Source organism: Dasypus novemcinctus, chromosome 9, assembly GCF_030445035.2.
Source record: "Dasypus novemcinctus isolate mDasNov1 chromosome 9, mDasNov1.1.hap2, whole genome shotgun sequence".
In the NCBI taxonomy this organism is placed as follows: Eukaryota; Metazoa; Chordata; class Mammalia; order Cingulata; family Dasypodidae; genus Dasypus; species Dasypus novemcinctus.
Genome location: NC_080681.1, coordinates 78,670,738 through 78,692,825, shown reverse-complemented (window position 1 = coordinate 78,692,825; position 22,088 = coordinate 78,670,738). Strand labels below are relative to the sequence as shown.

Genomic DNA, 22,088 nt, shown 5'->3' with positions numbered 1-22,088 from the left:
AAACATGTCACATAGGTGAGGGACTGCTGCCATTACTCTGGTATTTCTGAAACCCAAGGTAGGAAAGGCTCCACGATGAGAGGTTTTCCTCTTTCACTCTGCCTCGGTTTTGCTCGGTGTGGAGAAAAGCAAACTGCACAGTCTGCTACGTTCTGCTGTCTCAGACAATCAGAATCCCAGCCATCTGGGAGAGCCAACCTAAGAAAGCATGAAATTAATCTTCTCAAAATTAGTGTACTCGAGGCGTCGCGTCAGTATTTGGGTTGGACGTACGCTCACTGTCATAACACAGACGAAGCCCCAGATTTAATAAGGCTAAGACAACGCTAAGGCCGCGTAAGAAATCAAACAGGATATTGCGACGAGATCAGGGTGCTTCCTCTGCAGCGGGTGGACGGGCCGTGGAGAGGGCGGCTGGGGGCGGGCAGCGCGGTCCAGGCCACGGGCTGGGGGCGGGGAGGGCCCCATCCCGGCCGGAGGACAGAGGCCTGGGCAGGGGGAGCCGCGCTCCTCCTCGGCCTGCCCGGTGCTGAGCGAGGCTCTCAGGGTAAATCTAAACCAGCTGCAAGGATGGGGGTGTTAGAGCCGGATGGGGCGGGGGCGGCTTCCCTCATGAAAGAACTGTGGAAAGCGCTGCTGGAAAGATAATAAAAGGATTAACTGTTATTTTAGTGGGCCATTTACTCTTCAATCAAAATGTCTCATCTATTTCCTGTTCTCCAGAGGCTCCTGGTCCAAAATTCCTTTGTCTATTACAGTGCCTGGTAGCAGAGGCCTGTCATGAGAAATTAATAACTTTACAGGGAAGGGGGATCTTATTTATCTGGGTGCCGAGGGGGCCGCCAGTTCCCCTGGGTTACCCACTGTGCCAGCGCCGCAGAGCGGGGAGCACTCCCGTGGCCGGCAGGGAGCGCCTCCGAGGAGGCTCTGAGACTCCTCCCACAAGGCGAGGGACCTAGATACCAGTCTCCAGCTGGGGCACCCAGCAAGGGCTGGCCCAGATAGCCCAGAGATCAGCAGCCTCGCAGGACAAGACCGACCGTCAACAGCACGAGAGATTAGAAAGGTGTGGGTTCTCAGTCCACTCCGCTACTCGTTAGCTCTGGGACACTGGGCGCGTAATTTCTACTGTTATGATAGCTGTTACGATTATTCACCTCTCACTAGCTATTACCGTTGTTACTGTTGTTATTGTTTGCCTCTCACTAGCTATGTGGCCTGGGACAAGTTACTCAGTCTCCCCGAGCTCAGTTTCCTCATCTGTAAAATGGATGCTCGTTGTCTCGACCCCAGAGGGTCGTTGTGAGCCATTGCTCAGAACAGCACCCGCCCCCAGTCAGCACCCAGCAGCTGCTGGGGCCCCCAGTTGCGCAGCCCTAACCCCCCAAGAAGGCACAGCCAAGTGTTCCTGCAGTGGCAAGGGGCAGGCCAGTCAGACCCTGCTGCACCTTTTTTTCTCCAGTGGTAAAAAAAGCCTTTGGTTTTACAGGATCCTGGCAAAGATGCAACATGACTATGGGTGAAGGGAGCCATGGCTTGACATCACCTCCTCCATGAAGCCCTTCGAGGCCTCCCCTCCCTGGGCGCATGGAGACTCCGTCCCAGGGCCGATCGCTGACCCTGGGCCCTCTCCCACGTATCCCTCACCATTAGAGCCCCGAAGGCAAGGAGGCTGATGGTTCAGCTTTGGGTCTCCAGCGCCAGACACAAGCCAGGCATAAACTAGTGCTCTGTGGAGCTGGCGGGATCGAATGAGAGCCTGGCAGGCTGGCGCAGGAGAAGGACCCCAGAGAGAGACCATGCGACTGTGCTGAGCAGCTGGTCCCGTCTGGTCCACGCACCGGGCCTCATTTCCCAAACTGGAAAATGGGTGGGCACGGCCTGGACCACTGGGAGGCCCCTGATGCCCGGCATGGATATTCCAGGTGCTGTGGCTTCTCACGGGGGTGAGAAGGCCACTGTCCACACCACACTGGGGTTCAGGCCATGTACCCTCCACCTAGGTCCCCACAGACGCAAGTGGGGCCACCCATGGCAAAGAAGACACCAAGGAGACTGTGACCCAGCAGCTGACAGCTCAAGGGTCTCAGAGAGGAACAAGGGCCCTCTGTATCCTGACCTGCAGGAGTCCTGGCCTGTGGCCATCTGGTGGTCATCTCCAAGGCAGAGGTATGATTTCAGCAAGCCAAGTGTCACAAGACCCCGAACAAACTGGGGGAGCCCCAGGGATCAGCCTTGCCACCAGCTCTCCCTCCAGCACACTCTCAGCCCAAAGGCAGGTGAAAAAGCCAAATCCTCAGCCTGCTCAATCCAGCCTCTTCCCACACTCCCTTCCAAACACCATGCCAACCACAGTTCCCTTCCACTTCCATTCCTTTGCACAGACTGTCCACGTCCGCTCACTGCTCTGCGAGGTGAACTCCTGCTCATCCTTCAAGACCTCACAGCCCACAAGCAGATGGAACCCACAGGCAAATGCCCGGCCCCAGGAGGATGGGGTTTGTGCTGCCAGTTGCCAGTGCTTCCTGCCTCCTACCTGGTCGCTACAGGTGCTGCCCGGGCTCTGAGCAGGGACAGAAGCTCACTCGCCACACGTGTCACCTCACTGCACCCCTTCCCAGGCTCCACGAGGCTGGGCCCAGCGGCAGTGACAGCCTGCGAGTGCAGAGAATCCGACCTTGGCCATGACACCAGCCCCGGCCAACCAGACACACTGCTGCCTTCCTCGCCTCGCCCACCGCCAGTGGCTAGAAAGACTGAGCGGTGGCCCATGTTTCTCTATCACACAGTGCACCCCCTGGGGCCCTGCCCTTCCACTGCCAGGCAGGTGCCTTACCTGGTGGGCTTCTGGGTCTTAGGAGCCCAGTATCTAGGCCAAGGATATAAGGGGCTAAGAAAATGCTCCCAGCACCTGATACAATACTTTGCCCCAGTGAGCGCAGAGCACAGAAGTGACCTGTCAGATGGGCCAGAGCCAGGTGCCTATAGCTAATGCACCTGTCTGCGTGTATTGTGTGTCTCTCTGGGTACCTTAGTTTTGGTGCCAGCCAGAACACCAGGCCTGAGCTGCTAACTCTTGGCCTTGCTCCACAGGCTGCCCTGGGGACCGGCAGTTCTCAAATCCACGCCCCTTGGTGGAGCTGAGCCCGTCAGCTGCTCCTGGAGAAGGTGCAGGGATATGGGCCTCCCTGGGGAGGGTGCTGGTGAAGGCCCAGGGCGGGAGGACAGCGTGCTCCCTGTGCCTCTGGCGGCGGGTGGAAGACGGAGCATGGGCACCAGAGAGCAAGGCTGGCTGCGCGGGCTCTGACCTTGGAGCATGAACGGGTGCATGCCGCACCAGGCTGTGTGGTACACGCTACGGCATGGCTGACACCTTGGGTGGGGTGGGGAGGGCACGAGGGCCCCTCTGCCAAGGCACCCCACCAGCGGGCAGTGACCATCTTGACCAGTGGCCACGTCCATCGGCTCTGGCCCCTCCCTCCTCAGCCACAGGGTCTCTCAGGTGAGGAGTCCCAGCTAGACCTCTCCGGGGCAGGGCGGGGCAGGGGGGCAGGGGGCTGCTGGGGGGGTCCTGCCGGGCGCGGCCCGCGGCCCCGGGCACTCACCATGCACTTGTTGGGCTTCTCGCCCGAGTGCACCCTCATGTGGATGAGCAGCTTGTAGCGGGCGTTGAAGGGCTTGAAGCGGCGCACGCAGCCGGCCCAGAAGCAGGTGAAGTCCTCACCCTTGCGCTGGTCGATGTGGCTCTTCTCGATGTGCCGCACCAGCTCCTCCTGCTGCTCGTAGGCTGCGCAGCAGTCCACCCAGCGGCACGCCTGCCGCCCGGCCCCCACCCTGCCCGCCAGGCCCAGCCCCAGGCCCCCAAGGCCCGGGCCGGGGGGCAGCTGAGGCAGGGGGTATGGGGGCGGCAGGCCCTGCTGGCGAGGCCCGAAGAGCTCGGAGAACTCGTCCGCAGGCTCCTGCTTCAGGAAGCCCCTCTTCCGGCAGGCTTCAAGGTGCAAAGTGCCCTCGTGGCTCTCGGCGGATGCGGGAGTGGTCCGGGCCCGCTTGGGGGGCCCCCCCAGGTCTCCTGGCAGAGGGGGGCTCCGGAGCCCATTCGCACACGTCCCGTGAGCCGTCTGGGAGGAGCAGATGATGGAGGTAATGCTGGGGGTCTCGGAGGAGGCACAGGGTGCGGAGGAGGCAGAGGACGTGGGTGGCAGGCCCAGGAGGCAGCAGCGCTTGAGGCCGCCCTCGGCGAGGTGGGCCTCCGGCTGGGGGCCCGGGCCAGAGCCAGCGTCGCTGCCTAGAAGGTAGCAGGAAGGTGCAGGGTTGACGAGGCCTCGGCCCGGGAGGTCCAGCTCTGTGTGCAGGCCGCTGGCCGGCGGGGCCCGGCAGTGGGTGGACAGGGGCGCACGAGCCTCCACCACTGCCTGGTAGTCAGGCAGGGATTCCTGCTTGATGTGCTGGGGGCCGGGGAGGCCGCCGTTCACGTATGTGGCCTGGGGTCTAGGTGACCTGCAAGACAGCAGCCAGAGAGGTGATGAGAGGGTGGGGAGGGCAGGGCAGGGACCCTGAGGGCAGGGCAGGAGAAGCCTGGGGCAAGAGAGGGAGGCTGGGGTGGAGGCCGAGAAAGACACACGGGAGGGCAGGGGGAGAGTGGAGCAGGAGGCAGGGGATGGGAAGGGGTCGGGAGCGGCAGGGGGTCTGAAAAGGGGCTGCCGGAAGGGGAAAGCCAGAGAAGAGTCCAGCTGCAGCCTTTCACCAAAATCCAGCCCACCCCCTCCAGCCACAGATGTCACCCCACCCTGCCACCAAAGCCCCCCTGAGGTCTGCCCAGTGCCCCTCCCCACAAACCCACACACCCGTGAGCTGTGCAGGAAAGAGGCTGTGGCTGGCATTTTGAGGGACACCCACGTCTAGCCCGTTTTCAATTCCACTCGCATGCCCCTTAAATAGTTCTTCATTTTTGTTGTCTTTCTTAATTTGAAAAGGTGTTCACTGTATAAAGTTTTGTCCCAAACAACCTGTGAAAGTCTTTTCCTCTGTTAACGTCGGTGCATTGGGGAACGTGAAGCACAGTCATGGTGGGAGGGACATTTTAGAAATGACTGAGGAGAAGCTTCTCGAGGAGGAGTCCCAGAATTCTAAACCCAGAGACCAGGAGACCCCTGACAATTGTGGGGGAGAGTCGTGGGGCAGGCCCGGGGTGGCAGCACGTGGGAGGCAGGGGATCTGGGTTCCCCTCCCCGACATGTAATGCCGCCCTGGGCCTCCCTCCCATTCCACAACATGGAGACGGTCCTCCTGGGAGAGTGGAGGGCGCAGGGGCTGGGCTTGCCCCTGTGGGCGTCCTGCTCACGGACGTGGTGCCCGGGGCTTCCTAGAGAGGACATGGAACCCTCCCGTCCACCCACTGAACAGACGGCCAGGGTCAAGGGCGACAGGGCGATTCCCACTCTGCCTGTCCCCTGAGGACTCTCAGCAGGAGGGACCAGAAAGGTGACGCTGGGCTGAGGGCCACAGAAGCGCCTGCTGGCTCTCGGGCATACCTGGAAACCTGGGTATGGGCCCGGAGTCTGACTAGGACACATCCTGTGACCGTGCCCCTGATTACGTGTAGAATGAGCACTGAGGCTCTCCACCTCTCAGGGCAGCTGCCAGGATCGGGCGAGATGAGGCAGGGTGAATGGTGCTGTGAGGACAGCCTTTGTGGGCACTGCCATCCTGGGCTCTTTGCAGCCAGGGCTGTGGGGGCATCGGGTTTCTGTTGACAAGTATCTTCCTGTTTCCCAAGACGGGCCAAGTCTGGGAAGGTGGGGGACAGTCCTGCAGCCCGCAGCCACCTCCCTCTCGGGCTCCCTGCAGCTTAGCATCCCAGCTCTAGCCAGGAGGTCGAGGGGAAGAAACGGGGCTGAAGAAGAAGGAACGCAGTGCCAGGAGGCCTCAAAGTCATGGCTTCAATTCCATCGCTGACAGGGAATGGAGCCGAGAGGGCACGTGGCTTCCCACGGTCACAGCAGCAAACCAGGGGCAGGGCTGGGGTGGGAACCCAGGCTCCTTCTCCCAGGTGTGCGCTTTGCTGCATGTGTGGAACTGACCTGAAGCTCTTCTAGATAAAGGCAAGGGGGGTGGAGGATGAGGTTTTTCTCTTTGCTTGTTCCTCAACTACAGTCAAATACCCTCCTCTGCTCACTAGTGACTTCTCTTCCCTCCCAGGAGTTCTGCTGTCCCAAGTGTGGCTCAGAGGGCCGCTGGGTGGAGCCAGAAGGCGTTTCCATTCTGAGGTAGGACCTCCCCATCATCCAGGTCCACCATTCCCAGCAGAAAGGTCCAAGTATCTTCAAAATCTGATACAAAAGTTGTGACTTTACAGAGCTTAATAAAAAGGTAAAATAAAAGCATTAGTTCCTCCTTGCAGGATTGCAATCCCTGCGTGGGCAGGGAAGGTCACCCAGGTAGGTATCCGTTTGGAGCAACTACTTTGAAACAGCATCCGATTAAATCACCTGTACCCAAACTCAGAGAAAGTTGGAATGGCATTCAGAGCGAGCGGCTCAGACCTTGGTGTTTTGTGGTTCCCTATGCCAGCTGGGCAGCTGCTCTCTGTCCAGGTGAGTCCCGGCGAGCAGCTCCAGTCCTGCTCAGCTGCTGAGCTCTGGGCAGCCCTGGGCAACTCCCATCCCATCCCTGGGCTGAGCAATTACGACTGTGAGTCCCTAGACAAAGTGAACACGTGCTGAGCAACCAAATGTGCTGGGCACTCTCCTGAAGGCCACCTCAGAGCCCTAATACTGTGGAATACTGCGGGATGCACGGACACGTTCTTGAAGGCAGACCCTTCCACCTGTGTTTTACACCTGCGGACACTGAGGCCCACAGGAGGAGGCAGAGATAGAGAAGGACTTCAAACCTGGGTCTGTTTGACGCAGCAGCCAAGGATTTTCCCACAGCACTCCGCCACCAGGGGCCCCGGCTTCCTCATCTTTAAAATGAACATCAGTGTCCCAGTTATCAAGGACTCAAATGTTCTACTGTCCATCATCCTGGCCCCTGGGTTGGGGCCGCTGAAGCTGGACTAATCCTCATTTCTCCAGCAGAGGCTCAAGGGGAGAGGAGGCCAACCTCAGGCCTTGTGGGCCCTGCTTCCCCTGGCTCGGGGGCGGCAGTCTGAGCAGAGGGTTGGCGATTTCATGCAGCAGGCGTTTCAGTGTGCTGGGTGATGACAGGGACACAGAGATGGGGTCCCTGACCTTGAGAAGCTGCTTTCAAGTGGGGAAGAGTGTGGACCAGCCCCCTGAGGGAAAGGTTATGCTCTGCTGAGGGGCAGGTAGAGTTCTGGAGAAGAGAAGAGAAGAGGGCCGGTGGGCTCCAAGGGTGAGAGGTGATGATATGGAAGTGTACGGGCCACTCAGAGAGAGGCCAGGAGGCTGGTGTGGTCCCAGGGGAGGCACATCCCGGGCCTCCTAAGGGCCTGCTCACTCTGCATTTCTCTCCTCATTTCACAGGTAAGGAAATGAGGCCCAGAGAGGTTAAGCATCTTGCCCGTGGTCACACAGAGAGCCAGTGGTGGAGCCAAGCCTGGAACCGCACTTAACAATGCATTCTGCTGACCATGACATTCTAAGCACAAAAGCGACATCAACAGGATATTGCTGAAGGTGTTTAAAACTCCTCACCACCTGCTGGGTGATCTCAGGATAGTTCCAGAGCCTCCCTGGCCTCAGTTTCCCCCACCCTATGGCTGTTGCAGGTTCAGAAAGCTAATGCACATAAAGAGCCTGGCCCTGTGTGAGGCGCATGATAAATGCTCCATGACTTGGGCCTCTGAGGACAATGGTGAGGCTCAAACCAGCTAATGCGCACACACAGCAGTCACTGAGTAAGTGGCAGCTATCTTCATTAGAATTTGAAAGTGGGGTTGGAGTCAAGGAGGCTGGTGCGGTGGCAGCTTCAGGAACCCAGGCAGTAGATGAAGGGGCGGGGGATGGGGGGGGACAGCAAGAAGGGAGAGAAGGGCCCCCAAACACAAGGTAACCCAGCGGGAAAGAGGAGGGGCAAGATTTGGATTGGGGGTGGGATGAAGGGGTTAGGAAAATTCCTCTTTAGGAAAATGAGGAATTCTGAAAGTGTCAGATGAAATTCAACCACTTTGGTAGCAGGGGTAGCAGTAATTTAGATTGATGCTGGCGTAAGATTCCAGGTACTGTCATATGCCCTAAATGGTCAAAAAGACATTTGGTGGGATATTTCTGATCACCTCCACCAAAAGGAAAATCTACGCCTCAGCCTCCCGTAGGTCAGCACAGCTTCTACCCCAAGTGGAGAAACTGGGCACAGCTGGGGGAGCCTCAGTGACTAATCAAGCAGATAAAGGCATGTGACTCTTGCTAAACCGTGCACAGCTCAAAATCTAAAAGGTGCTTCACCTTGTATCATTAATATCAAAGAAGGTCACAGGGACTCTGACTCTTCAAAGGAAATGATTCCACGTGGGAAGACCACTCATCCTTCTCTTGAATAGCATTCACACCGCGCATGGCGGCGCTCCCACTCAGGCGTGATCTCCGTCAAGGGAGGCCTTTGCTTCTTCATCAAGCACCTCTGACAGTGCTGGCACACAGGAGGCACTTGTTAAATGGCTGGTGAAAGCATGAATTGCAAACAGGCAAATGGGTCAGTCTTTTAGAATTCCTGGTAGAATTCTGCTGCCTCAGGCAGCAGCCCTAGGGGAAGGTGCCGGGGCCGAGTGGGTCATACAGAGGGTATTTGCATCAGACTTCTGCCTCTATCGCACCACTGCAGGGGGCACAGACCTACTCCATGGAGCCCCAGAGGCACCTCTGAAATGCTGCAGGAGGCAGGTTCAGCTCCATATGCAATCTGAAGGGACTTCTGCCCAGACGTGGACATCACTGGAAATGTGCAGCACTGAGTGGACGGCTGCCGCGTGCCGGCTCTGTGGGGTGATGGCCTCCTGGGGAGGGGGCTTCCCTGGGTGGGAGAATCTCTCTTCATCCCACACGTAGTCCAGTATTAGCCCTGTGTGAACCCTGGAGTAGGTTTTCCTTCCCCTACCCACCCCTGAATCTTCCTCTTTGGAAAGACACTTTGGCCTCTGCAATGGGGAAACCACTTCAATAAAACCACCTTTGTGATTCCCGTGAGGCCCTGGGAGTAGTGGGTGCTCGGCCAGGCTGACATCTTTGCTCTGCCCTCCCTGTGCCTTAATTTCCCCATGGGCTCCACAAGCCACGCAGACTCAGGGAAGTCCGGAGGCCCTTGGAGCCTTGGTTCCAAGGAGTGGCCATGGGAGACAAGTGACAAGTAGCGAGGGGGCACATACCTGTTGTCAGGGTGGGGGAAATGCAGCAGCCTCTCGCAGGCTTGGGGGTGGCTGCGGGGCGGTGGGGTTCCTGTGGGGAGAAACAGGCCCTGGTGGCAGGTGGGGACAGGGCCTTCGGCCAGGTCCATGTCCAGGAGGCTCTTCTTCTCTGAGCCTGGGGTGCGGCGGCCGTAGCTCCCGTTCACTGGACAAAGACAGGGAGAGAGGGGAGGAGACAGGGTGAGTGGGAGCTGCCTTCGAGGGGGCGTAGGGAGGGGGTGGTCTCCAGGGTGCAGCAGGGGCTGCGAGTCCTTGAGCCAACGTGAAGGGAACCCCTGCACATCAAGGCACCTGCGACACCTCGTTGACGGCTAGAACCACCCAGCAGGGTCAGTAATAAAATCCCCAAGTTTCAGACGAGGATGCCGAGAATCCAGTGGCTAGAGGACCTTTCCACAGACACCCGACACAGGCCACCTCCCGGTCCCTCGGAGCTTACAGCTGCCTGTCCCCACGTTAGACCCACTGTGCTCCTTTGCGGATGTGCAAGGAAACAGCCTGTAGCTGGTGGATTTAGAGCCGACGCTACACAGCAGGCTGAGGTAAAGCATTAGCGACCTCACCAACGTCAACCACACGGTGAGCAGCAGGTGCTCACTAAAGGGCGTCTGCTGGAGTTATTACCGACGCTCAATCGACCCTGTTTCTCAAATCGCATTACACCCTAGAAATACAGTGTATAGTTATTTACTACAGCTCTAGTTATTCACCGATTTACAGTTATTTGCTGAGTATCTCTGCATCCTCCACGGTTCTCTGACAGCTTCATTATCGTATGCCTTGCCTTGCCCACCTGTCTGGGTTTTAATGAAGATTAATTGAGGCCGTAGCTGCAAAAGCCCCTGAAAAACTATACAAAGTGTAATAAAAATGTAAGGCACGGTTATTCTAAGTCACTTCCCCTCTGTTGTGTGAGATTAATCTGGAAACTACCTTTGTAGGCTCTCTGCTTACCTCACAGGGAGATGCTGACAAGGAAAGGACATGAGCTTGAGGGCCCAAGAGACCTCGGTGTGAGCCCCTGCTCCGCCCTGCACTAGAGCAGTGCCTTGGACAAGCCCCTCACTGACCTCAGCTTCCCTGGGTCCAAAGCGGGCAGTCGCACCACTTCGCCACAGATGTCGCGAGGCTCTGAGAGCAGGGCTGCAAATCCCCTGGCGCGGGCGGGCACCTGGTAGTGCTCCAGGAAAGGAGATTGTTTTTATGGTCAAACTGCACTTAGGAAAGTAGCCAGTGGCCAACAGACGCAAGAAAACATTATAAGGCCCAAGTACTGTCCAGATACTCTCAACATTGAGCAAGATAAGCCACTAAGATAAGGCAAGAGCTGATTCCAGAACATTATCAAACCCTTAAACAGAATGTCAACAAGAGTGGCTTTTGCTGAAGTGCATGCACCAGCCCTAGGCTATGACTTACATACATTATTTCCTTTGCATTCCACCACTGTCCTTTGAGGTATTATTATTATATTATTCCCATCTTACAGAGGAGAAAACAGAGGTTCAGAGAGGTTAAATCACTCACCCAAGGTCTGAGCTGGATCTCTAGCCCAGGCGGGCCAGACCCAAATCCCACGTCTTTATCACTGTGTAATAAGAAGCAGCCTTAGGGAGCCAAACTTCCAAGCCCACTCCCAAAGACCCACCTCCCCAAGGCAACCCCTTCAGCACACTGCTATCCCTGTGCCGGGGCCAGGCACCCAGCGTGCACTCACCCTGTGCCCACCTGCCGAGCACGTGACAGTTGGTAGCTGAGAGTGCAGGTGAGGGGCTCGGCTGAGTCTCAGGTTCCTGGGCACGGGTGAGCCTGCTGGGGAGGGCACAGGTAAATGTGCTCAGAACCACCTCCACGCCCCTTTCCAGCTCAAGCCCTGAGACTGCGTCCAGGCAAGGAGTGCTCATTGTCCCGAGGCGAGGAGTGCTCATTCCTGCTGGCTTTGGCCACTCCGCAGTCGGACCCGGACAAGCTTATTTTTTAATAACTTGGTTGTTTTTTAATTAAAAAGAAATCCCTGGTAACAAATGTGAATGGCCTGAGTTAATGAGGGCAGGCTGCCGCCCGTTGAACTCTGTCTCTGCTTGGCGTTCTTTACTCCTTCCAAATCGTTTCTGCATGTGATTTTATTGTCCCATTGAGGGAAACCCTGGGACTGAGCCTCAGCAAACTGGATAATTTTATGACCATTAATTGCATTTGGAGCAGAGAGAGTTTCATCATGATACGGGCTGTTTCTCCAGGGCCTTCCTCCCAGAGACTTTGGAGAGCGGCTCTGAGCTTCCTTCAGGGACCCCGTGGCCCTTTGGAGTCCTTGGGGATACTTATCCCCATCCTTCCCTTATGGGGGAGTGATGGAATATGGGTGCTCTGGAAGGCAGTGGGAGCCCAGCGTTTATCAAGGCCTTATGACGTGACAGGCACGTTCAAACCACACAGGCATCCATCCCTGTGAGGCAGGCTCATTACAGCCACTTTCCAGATAGAAAAATGGAGGCTTGGCAAGATCAGCTGTCTTTGAGAGGCTCGGGGGTCTGTAACTGTGTGGCCCCTATTCCAACCCAGATCTCTCAGACCTGAAAGCCCAAGTTGGGTCCTGTTGTCCTTCAGTGCACCGATGAGTAACCAGAGACCTCCAAACAGGAGTCCCCACCTTTGGTGCAAAGGAAGATCCTATTGGAGAGTCTTTGGGAATGTAAAACCCACTGCCCCAGTAAAACCCTTATCACTCCTACTTTAGGCTTTGCAACAACTCCACTGTTTACAGACACAAAGGCTCAGAGGTTAAGTGGTTTGCCCAAGGTCACAGAGGGAGAAAGGGGCCGAGGTGAGTGGTGAACCCATCACCTTCCTGGGAAGAAACAGACTTTACTCAACAAACAATTGGGGTCTATTAGCTGGATGAGCTAAGAGGTTTTCCTACAATAAATAAAAAGTCAGCATTGGGAGGGAGGGAGGAGAAGCCACCATGCTCTCAGTCTGGCACTGTAGGGTGCTCCAAACCCATTTGAGCCCTCATTTAATATGACCAGTGTTAGACTTCAGCCTCCCCACCTTGCAGAGGGACACTGAGCACCAGAGCGGGCAAGCAGCTGCTCAAGGTCACATAGCATTGCTGGCAGAGTCAGGGCCAGAACCCACGTCTCCAAAAGCCCAGACCAGGGTCTAGTTCAAGTAACCTGCTTTCTCAAAGGCTGGAAGTTAAACCCAACCCTGGAACGCATGTCCCAGAAATGATGCTGCCATTGCAAAAATCTGGGTACCTTTGCTGCTGCCCACCACGGGCCCAGCCCTGCCAAGAAAACTCTTGCTGTCCTCCTGCTGATGTCTTGCTACACAAGTCCCAGATGGGTGAAACTCCATCCTGATTGCTCTCGTCTCTGAGAATCAAGAGTAGAGCCTTTTTCTAGGAAAGCAGAGAAGAAAGAGGGGTGGGTAGACCCAGTGCTCTGAGGCTGATAGGTAGGGGTGCCCTGGGAAGGGGCTGGTACCCAGCAGTCCTATCTCCCTCTGTGCAACAGGGGTCAAGAGCAACCCCTGGATCTGGCTTTTCCCCATGAAAATGAAACTTCTTTAGGAGCTCTGAAGGTGAGAGGGGCCCAGGTGCATTTATACAAATTGGTAGAAAATCCTAGAATGTCAGGACTAGGACTGACTAATCAACTGTTCCATTTATAGATGAAGAAACTGAGGCTCATAGAGGGAAATGACCTGCCTATGGCCACACAGCAGCTCCACAGCAAAACTTGGACTGGCACCCTCAGGCTAGGTAAGAATTTGGCTTAGTTTTCTCTTGAAGCCTCAGTTTCCCCATCTGTAAAATGGTGATAACATCTACCTCACAAAGTTGTGAGAATTGAGATTATGAATGCAATACATTTAATGAGGTGCCTAGCTCGCAGTAACTACACAAAAAACAGTGATGATGATGACAATGATTTTTTCTATTTCTCCCTGATTTCAGATTGGGACAGGGAGGCAGAGCCCTGTATGAGAAGCATTCTGTCCCCAGAAGGGCCATGCCTGGATGACCCTGAGGGCAGACTCAGAAGGACAAGTCCCCAAGGCTCAGGGGTCACAAAATGCAGGACCAGGCAGCCTCCATGAGGTCATAGGCAGCAAATCTAAAGCAAATGGCTCCGGCTACAAACGAGAGGTTTGAGAATTACCATAATGATTTGGCTATAAAGCAGCACCATATATAAGGTGACTCCCCACGAGAATTCTAATTTATACTGAAACCTGCCAATTCTGAAGGAGAGCAGACAATGCTGCATTCACCATCTTGGGCCCAGCTGCTGTCTCCTTGCAGCCCCAGGAACAGCCAGCAGTCAGTTCAAGGTCTACCAGATGACTGCCTCCTCAAGCAGGTTTCCAGGGCTCACCAGGTATTAGACTCAGTGCTAGGGCACTGCACCCAATAGTTTACAAAAACATTCTTGCAGCCATCACCAGGCTCAGAAAGAGCAAGCAGTGTGCCCAAGCTCACACAGCAAGCATAGGGCTCAGATCTGAAATGGATCTCCTGACATCTAGCCAGCAAAATGTTTCTGTAAAAGGTCAGATCATAGATAGCAGTCTCTGCCACAACTACTCAACTCTGCTGCTGTACTGGTAAAAGAAGCCATAGACAATAAGTAAACAAATGCATGGGGCTGTGTTTCAATAAAACTTTATTTAGAAGGATCAGGTGGCAGGCCAGAATTGGCTCTTGGGTTATAATTTGCCAAACCTTGATCTAGAGTAGTAGTTAGAGACAAGGGCTTTGCAGTTATAAAGACAGGGACTCAAAATCTGACACTACCAAACTTTCTAGTGGCACTTTGCTATCTATAAAATGGGGAAAATAAAATCCTCACCAGAGTGGAGATGCTGATGTGAAAATCACTGTCAAATACTGTACACAGGGTTGGTCCTTGGGGGGGCAATTCATAAATGGTAGTACCTTCAGCTGGGCTCCAGGCCCCTCACTGCCTGGGCTTACCCCTCCCACCTGGGTGTTCCCTCACACTACCATGCTGCTTTGCTGCTGTGCTGCCACAGTCCTCTCCCATCCAATCAGGGGGCCTGACACCTCCCAAACTCCTCTGCAGCTCTTAGGAGCCTAGCAAATGCCATCTCCTTCCAGGGGTTAAAAATGCTTTTGGACCTGAATAAAAGGGGGAAATGGAAAGGACAAATGACTTTATATGGCTATGAGTCTCCAAAAAGAGCCGGGAGGTTATCAGAGGGGTTGCCCTTATGCACAACTGAGCAGAGTCCCAGAGACAGATAAAGTAGATACAACCCCAAGTATTGGTTCTTCTGAGGGCTACAGAGACCCACAGTTCCTATGGTCATGGCAGATGGAGTTCAGTGCCATGTCAGTTGGCCCTACTTTGGAGTTTGTGTTTCTGTGTGATGGAGCTGAACTCAGATGTGATCTTTGTCCACAAGCTTCTCCAGTTACTTTTACCGGAATTGTAGTTGGTGCTGGGGTTTAATGTATACCCAGGGGACCTGAATCTCTGGACTGACCATGTGATAACCAGGCCCTGGGCCTCAACAGACTTGCAATTCCTACACTCTGGTTTATGGGACTTACCCCACTCAGCTAACATGGAGTTGAAGAAGGTCAACCACCACACCAGGGAGCCAAGAGTGCCTACAACTGAAAGCAGGAGAATTGCATCCAGCTTCCATGTATAATCTAAGCCCCCTCTTGATATAGATGTGGAGTGGCCACAACCATTCTCGGGTTCACAGGATGGAGGAATAGAGTATGGATTAGAGTGGACTTAATGATATTCTATTCATGAACTATTGTGATTAGTAATCGAAGAAAATGTGGCATTGGTGTGGAGAAAGTGGCTATGGTAGCTGCTGGGGGTAGAATGGGAGGAAGAGATGTGACGTGGGGGCATTTTTGGGGGTTGGAGTTGTCCTGGGTGGTGCTACAGGGACAGTTACCGGACATTGTATGTCCTCCCATGGTCCACCCAGTGGACCAATAGGTGTGGGCTATTGTGTGGACCATCGACCATGAGGTGCAGTGGTGCTCAGAGATGTATTCACCAAATGCAATGAATGTCTCTTGATGATGGAGGAGGTTGTTGTTATGGGGGGAGGAGTGGGGGGAGGGAGGTGGGGGTATATGGGGACCTCATATTTTTTTAATGTAACATTAAAAAAACAAAGACAAAAAAATTTAAAAATTTAAATAAATAAATAAAATACCCTGGATTGCCACATTGATACTTTTATGTGCAATTAAATTCCTGCATCCCCTACGAGTCTGTGAACTTCCTCAAGACAAGAATCTTGGAGCCCCAGAGTCCTGAATGTCAGTGCATCCAAAGACATGGTTTTGTCCAAATTACTTCACATACAGAAGAGAAAATGAAGACCCAGAAAAGAAACAAGGCTTGTCTAAGTCATAGAGTGAGTTCTCCAGACATCTGGACCCCACTGGGAACATTCCCCCTCATTCCTAGCAATGGTTAGGCCCACAGTAGGTGCTTAGAAACTGGAAGGGCTGGAAGGACTGACAAGTTCATTTTTGTGCCTACTATGTGTGGACACTGTGCCCTGGGGACACTAAACAAGCTTTTGTCAGACTCACCTAGGCTGAAGCCCTGCTCCACTACTAACCTCCAGGCTATTTAACCCTAGAAGAGTGACCTCACTCCCATGAGCCTCAGTTTCTTCATCTGTAAAACAGAGACAGGAATCCCAGCTTCAGAGGGTGGCTGTGAGGATGCAACATGATAATAAATGTACAGTCCCTGACATGGGGTCTGGTCAGAGCCAGCCCTCAGGAAAGTCCGCTCCCTCTGACAGGTCACGGCCTCCCTGGGGGTGATCTGCATCTCCAGGTATGGAGGCCTCTTGACTGGGCGATGAGCTCCTTCTCCACTGAAAGGGCAGCCTCAGGCCAGTGGGGCTCTACCAGCAACCCTTCCCTAGGAGTCTGAGCCCAGGCTCCACGGGCAGTCGAGCAGAGAGGGCCTCCACCCGCTCTCCGAGCCTGAGCTGCCCCCTGTGGACCACGGACAGCTGGCACTGTCCTTGACAATGCTGGTCCTGAGCGTGTCCCACGCGCCAGGCCTCGACAGCAGGGCCCCCCAGAGGTCACAGGAGCTTCACACTTCTCAGGGCCAAGGAGGGTGTTATGGGTTGAACTGTGTCCCCCCAAAAGATGTTACAGCCCTTACCCCAATTCCATGAATGTGACCCTGTTTGGAAAGAGGACCTCTACAGAGCTGATTAAATTGAGAAGAGGCCACACTGGAAGGGAGAACTTGAGTTGTGGATCGCCAGCAAGCCATGGCCGGAACACTACAGACTTTGGAGAAAGCAAGGCACTGCAGACACCTTGGTTTCACACTTTCAGCCTCCAGAACTGTGAGATGAGCAATTTCCTGGATTCAAGCCATGTAGTTGGTGGTACTTCTGACACCACACAGCAGAAGCAGAGCCAGCCCTGCGTGCACACTGCCGATTCAGAGTCCAAGCCTTTCCACCACCCGGAGCTGCCTCGTTGCGCCCTCTTTTCCTTCCTCACAAAACCCAAAGGCCTGGTGACCAGAAGGAAGTGGGGACTTCTGAAAGAAGAGAAACAGGAAGGTGGGCAGCTGGGCTTTTCCTCCAGTCTCCACGGCCTGGCAGGCGCTCGCTCAGCCTGGAGTTGCCTCAGGGTGTTCACAGCTCCCAGGAGGCCTGTAGCCTCAGCACGGCCTCCAGCGCCACAGTGCCTGATGCTCCTGATCTCACGCCCGGCTGATGACTGCCCGCTATCCCTTATTCCAGACCCCAAGAACCCTAAACTGTCCCCTTTAAAGCTGATCTGGATTTACACAGACTTGGGCCAGTGAAACCCGAGCAGGCCCACGTCTGGATGGTGCCTCAAAGGAACGCGAGCAAGCCCACAGCTCTGTCCCAGTCTAGGGCCAGGAGGTGAGAGGCCCAGGGCTGGTTACGCATGAGGGACAGGCATGCCTGTATATGAGCATATATGTATGAGAAGTCTTTTTTCCCTCTGGCTCTTTTATTACTGTCAAACTAGCACATATTTGTTATAGGAAAAAGAAAAAAGAGAACATACATAGGCAACAATTAGATAATAAGATTATACCTATAAGGACCTACCCAGAGAGAGTCATAGAAATATTTCCCTATGCGTCTATTCACTTTTAAAACAAAAAAGTGTCATATTATGCAATTTCTCATAGTTCTTTCATAATGTATAAGGTATCATGAATACCAAAATTTATGGAGTGCCCATGGTGTGCCAGGCATAGTATAAGCCTCTTTCCATGTCAGAGCCCCATTTCCCAGAAGAAACTGAGGGAGTGACTTGTCCAAGGTCATGCACCATTTTAAATGGTGGCATCAAGAGGCAAGCCCAGATCTAACAGACTTGGAATGCAATGCTGACCCAGACGCTGTTCCACATCATACAGATTTAGAGTAGATTTGCTTTCCCGGTTTCCATTTCCTACTATCCTCTTCCTGACAGAGTCCCATATTTTCTGTAACTATAGGACTTGAAAGGAGAGGCAATAGAGCATAGCAGTTATGGCTGTTCAGAGTTATGTACCCAAGAAAAACATTAATCTTAATCCATTGCCGTAGATGTGAATCCACTGTAAATAGGACCTTTTGATGAGCTTACTTCAGTTAAGATGTGGTCCAATGAAACAGGATGGGTCTTCATCCTCTGACAAGGCCTTGGTGGAAAGGCTAGTGAGAGAGAAGCAGGAGGAAGCAGCCAGAAGCTGGAAGTCAACAGAACCCAGAAGAGAAATAAGATGCTGCCATGTGCACTGTCACGTGACAGGAAAAACAGGGAACAAGGATTGCTGGCAGCCAGCCCCAGAACGCTATATCTTTAAGAAGAAAGCATTGTCTTGCAGACGCCTTGATTTTGGATTTCTCCTAGGCTCAAAACCATGAACCCATAAGTTCCTGTTGTTTAAGCAAACCCATTGTATGATATTTGCTTTAGCAGCTGGGAAATGGAGGTAGCAGTTAACAGTGCAGTCACTAGAGCCATACTAACTAGGTCTGAATCTTGTTTTTGCTACATGCTTGCTGTATGACCTCGTCTAAGTCAAATAACTTAGATTCTCTTTGCCTCAGTTTATGAAACCGAAATGAATCAATATGGCACTTGTAAAGCACCTAAAACAGTACGTGGCATGCAGTAGGCACTATGTAAGTGTTTGCTACCACTGTTGTTCTTATCAACCCTATTCCCAGAGAGGGTTTTGGGAAGCCTGAACCAATCATCATGATCCCATCTCCCCCACCACAGTGCCAAAGAGAATGGCTCTGGAATAGGCATGTAAGGCCAGTTGGTTTAATCAGACAGAAGCCTGGAACTTCTGTTTGATGGATGAGCAAAGAGCAGCCTCTCCTCCCCTGCATATGAATGAAGAAACACATAACCCTGGGAGCTAGAGGAAACCATCTTGTTATTCCAAGGGAAGTCAATTGGAGAACATCAAAAAACCAAAGTATCACAACCAACAGCAAAGAAATTAAGTCACAGCACTGGTGGCATAAAGAACTTCTTGTATGAACAGTAAAGTTCCTATAATGTTTTAAGCCTGTCTCAGATGGGTTTCTCTTACAACCCAAAGCATCCTTTTTATACAATATTCTTTTACCAAATAATTTTTATTCATTCCGACATTCTCTGTCTTTTAATGAGAACATTTACTCCATTTTTACCATTTACATTTAAACTAATTACCAAATAATTTGGTTTAAATCTACAATCTCACTCTTTGTTTTTTATTTGTCTATGTTCTTTTTCTCTACTTTCTTGTTTTCCTTCATATTATTCAATTATTTTCTATTGTTCCATTTTCTCCCTCTATTAGCTTATTAGATAAACATTCTTTTATTTTTCTTTTAGAATGACTATCCTAGCAATTACATCAAAATTCTTGACTTATTATGGTCTAATATAGACTAATTATTTACTACTTTCTAGACAATGCAAGGACCTTAACATTCTTTAATTCCATTTACCAATTTACCACCCCACACACACCCTCATACACACACATACACACACACACTTTGGATTACTGGTGTGGATTTTAATTCTACAGCTATTTTTAAACCTCATCTGATGTTATTAATGTTTTGCATAGGCAATATTTATTTAAATATTTTTGCTTTTTCTTGCTTTCCTGTGTATCCTTCTGCATGAAGACTTTTTTTCAAGTTGTGAGTTTGCTTGAAAGAAATTTGCTCAACTTTTCTTTGTCTGAAAATGTCCTTATTTCACCTTTATTTCTGAAGGATATTTTCACTGGGTACAGAATTGTAGGTTGGCAGTTATTTTCTTTCAGTGTATTACAGATTCAGTCCATTGTCTTTTGGCTTTCATCATTCTTCTGAAAAGTTATCTGAAATATTATTGTGCTCTTTTGAAGATCCTGTATCTTGCCCTCAACACTTGACTACTTTTAAGATGATCCCTTTTTTAGTTTCCAGCAGTTTGACTATTATTATGATGTGTCTAGGTGTTATTTTCTTTTTATTCATTCTCCCTGAGGTTCATAGGGCTTCTTAAGTATGTGACTAGACGTCTTCTCTCAGTTTTGGAAAAGTACCGGCAATTATCTCTTCCAAGTTTGCTCCTGTTCCCATTACCTTTTCCTTATCTTTATGGGACTACAATGGCATGTATATCAGACATTTTCACCATGTCCCATCTATCTTTTATGTACTTTTCTATATTTTCCATCCTTTTTTAATATTCATGCTTCAATATGGATACTGTCTACTGACCTGTTTTCCAGTTCACTGATCCTCTCTTTAGCTATCCCTATTCTATTAAATCCATCTTTTGAGAACTTAAATTTAGTTACTGTATTTTTCAGCTTTAAACTTTCCAGTTGATTTGTTTTATGGATTTCAGCTGACTATTGAAAGTCTCCTTCTGGTCGTCTATTTTCTTGAACATATTTATCACAGTTATTTTAAAGCCTGTGTTTGATAACTCCAATATCTGGATGTCTTGTGACTGTTTTCATCATGCCTTCCCAAGTCCTGTCTCCTGGTATGTCTAACAATTTTTTTTAACTGAATGCCTAATATGGATATGAAAATTTGCACAGGCTTTAGATGATATCTTCCTCCAGAGAAAATTTGCTTTTGCTTTTTAAAGGAAATTAAATGGGAAAGAACTTAATCCTGTCTGAAATTCAGCTATATTAAAACTGGACTTTTGCTTTATACTTTCTGCTATAATGCTCCCCTTCCAGAGCCCCAACTAAAAGCTGGGATGCCTGGGGCACTCTCCTCTTTGACCCTGAACTTCAATATTTGTCTTTCCAGCACTGTAAGCAGTGGAAAGCTTTGCCTAGCTTCTCAACCTCTTAGTTTCCATGCTCTGTTTATTTTTGGGGAGGAAAACAACACTGAATGTTAGGCTCACTTTTTGGCACTTCTTGTCTTGCTGGGATCTTGGTCTCTCAAGATCTTGCCTTGGTAGCTCTAAATTCCAATTTTATCTCCAAAGCACAGTAAGGATGCAGAAAGCTCTAGTCACCTGTCTGATTCTTCATCCTACATCATTTATAAACTGGCAAATGTCTGAAGGGAAGAAATAGCACATGGTGTCAAATTCAGTTAAATCCATTTCTGATCTCTCCAGCATCTCTGTCCCTCAAGTCCTGACTGACTTGGTAGCTCTTTGATGCTCTTAAACACATGGATTTTCTCTATTTGATACAGAGAGAAGGTTGATTTGATACGAGTTGATTTACTATAGCCAGAACAAAAATCCCCTTCCAACAAATAATTTTTTTTTAAAGATTTATTTATTTATTTATTTATTTTTCTCCCCTCCCCGCCGCCCCCCCCCCCCCGCTTGTCTGTTCTCTGTGTCTATTTGCTGCATCTTCTTTGTCTGCTTCTGTTCTTGTCAATGGCATGGGAATCTGTGTTTCTTTTTGTTGCATCATCTTGTGGTGTCAGCTCTCCGTGTGTGCGGTGCCATTTTTAGGCAGGCTGCACTTTCACGCTGGGCGGCTCTCCTTATGGGGCACACTCCTTGTGCGTGGGGCTCCCCTACGCGGGGACACCCCTGCATGGGACGGCACTCCTTGCACACATCAGCACTGCGCATGGGCCAGCTCCACACGGGTCTAGGAGGCCTGGGGTTTGAACCGCGGACCTCCCATGTGGTAGACTGATGCCCTAATCACTGGGCCAAGTCCTAATCACTGGGCCAAGTCCGCTTCCCTCAACAAATAATTTTAATGATGGTATAGTATTAAATCATATGGTTGAGGAGCGCATGTAGCCAAGTGGTTGTGTGCCTACCTCCCATGTACGAGATCCTGAGTTTGATCCCTGGTACCTCCAAAAAACAAAACAAAAACAAACAAAGGAAAAAACTAATTCTCATTGGGGAGCAGATGTAGCTTACTTGACTGAGGGCCTGCTTCCCATGTACAAGGCCTTGAGTTCGATACCCATGACCTCCTTAAAAATAATAAATAATCATATGGTTATATGTATTAAATCACATGGTTGCACAGAATTTATTAATCTATCCTCCAGAATTGGGATTTAGATTGTTTCTAACTTTCACTTTTCTAAACAGTCATGTAATAAACATCATAATAGATCTTTCTTCATATACATCCATATTTATAGCCTTAGGATAAATTCCTAGATGTGGGGTTGCTGAATTAAAGGAAATTTTAAACATTTTGCTACTTGC

General features: G+C 51.5%; 1 protein-coding gene across 1 annotated transcript in view; it reads right to left on the bottom strand.

Moving 5' to 3' along the window:
- The window catches only part of GLIS1 (GLIS family zinc finger 1), a 281,492-nt gene that overhangs the window by 89,277 nt on the left and 170,127 nt on the right, over positions 1-22,088 (bottom strand). The window contains 2 exon segments of the mRNA XM_058303546.2: positions 3,606-4,497; positions 9,326-9,509. Of these exon segments, the coding sequence (XP_058159529.1) occupies positions 3,606-4,497; positions 9,326-9,509 (1,076 nt within the window).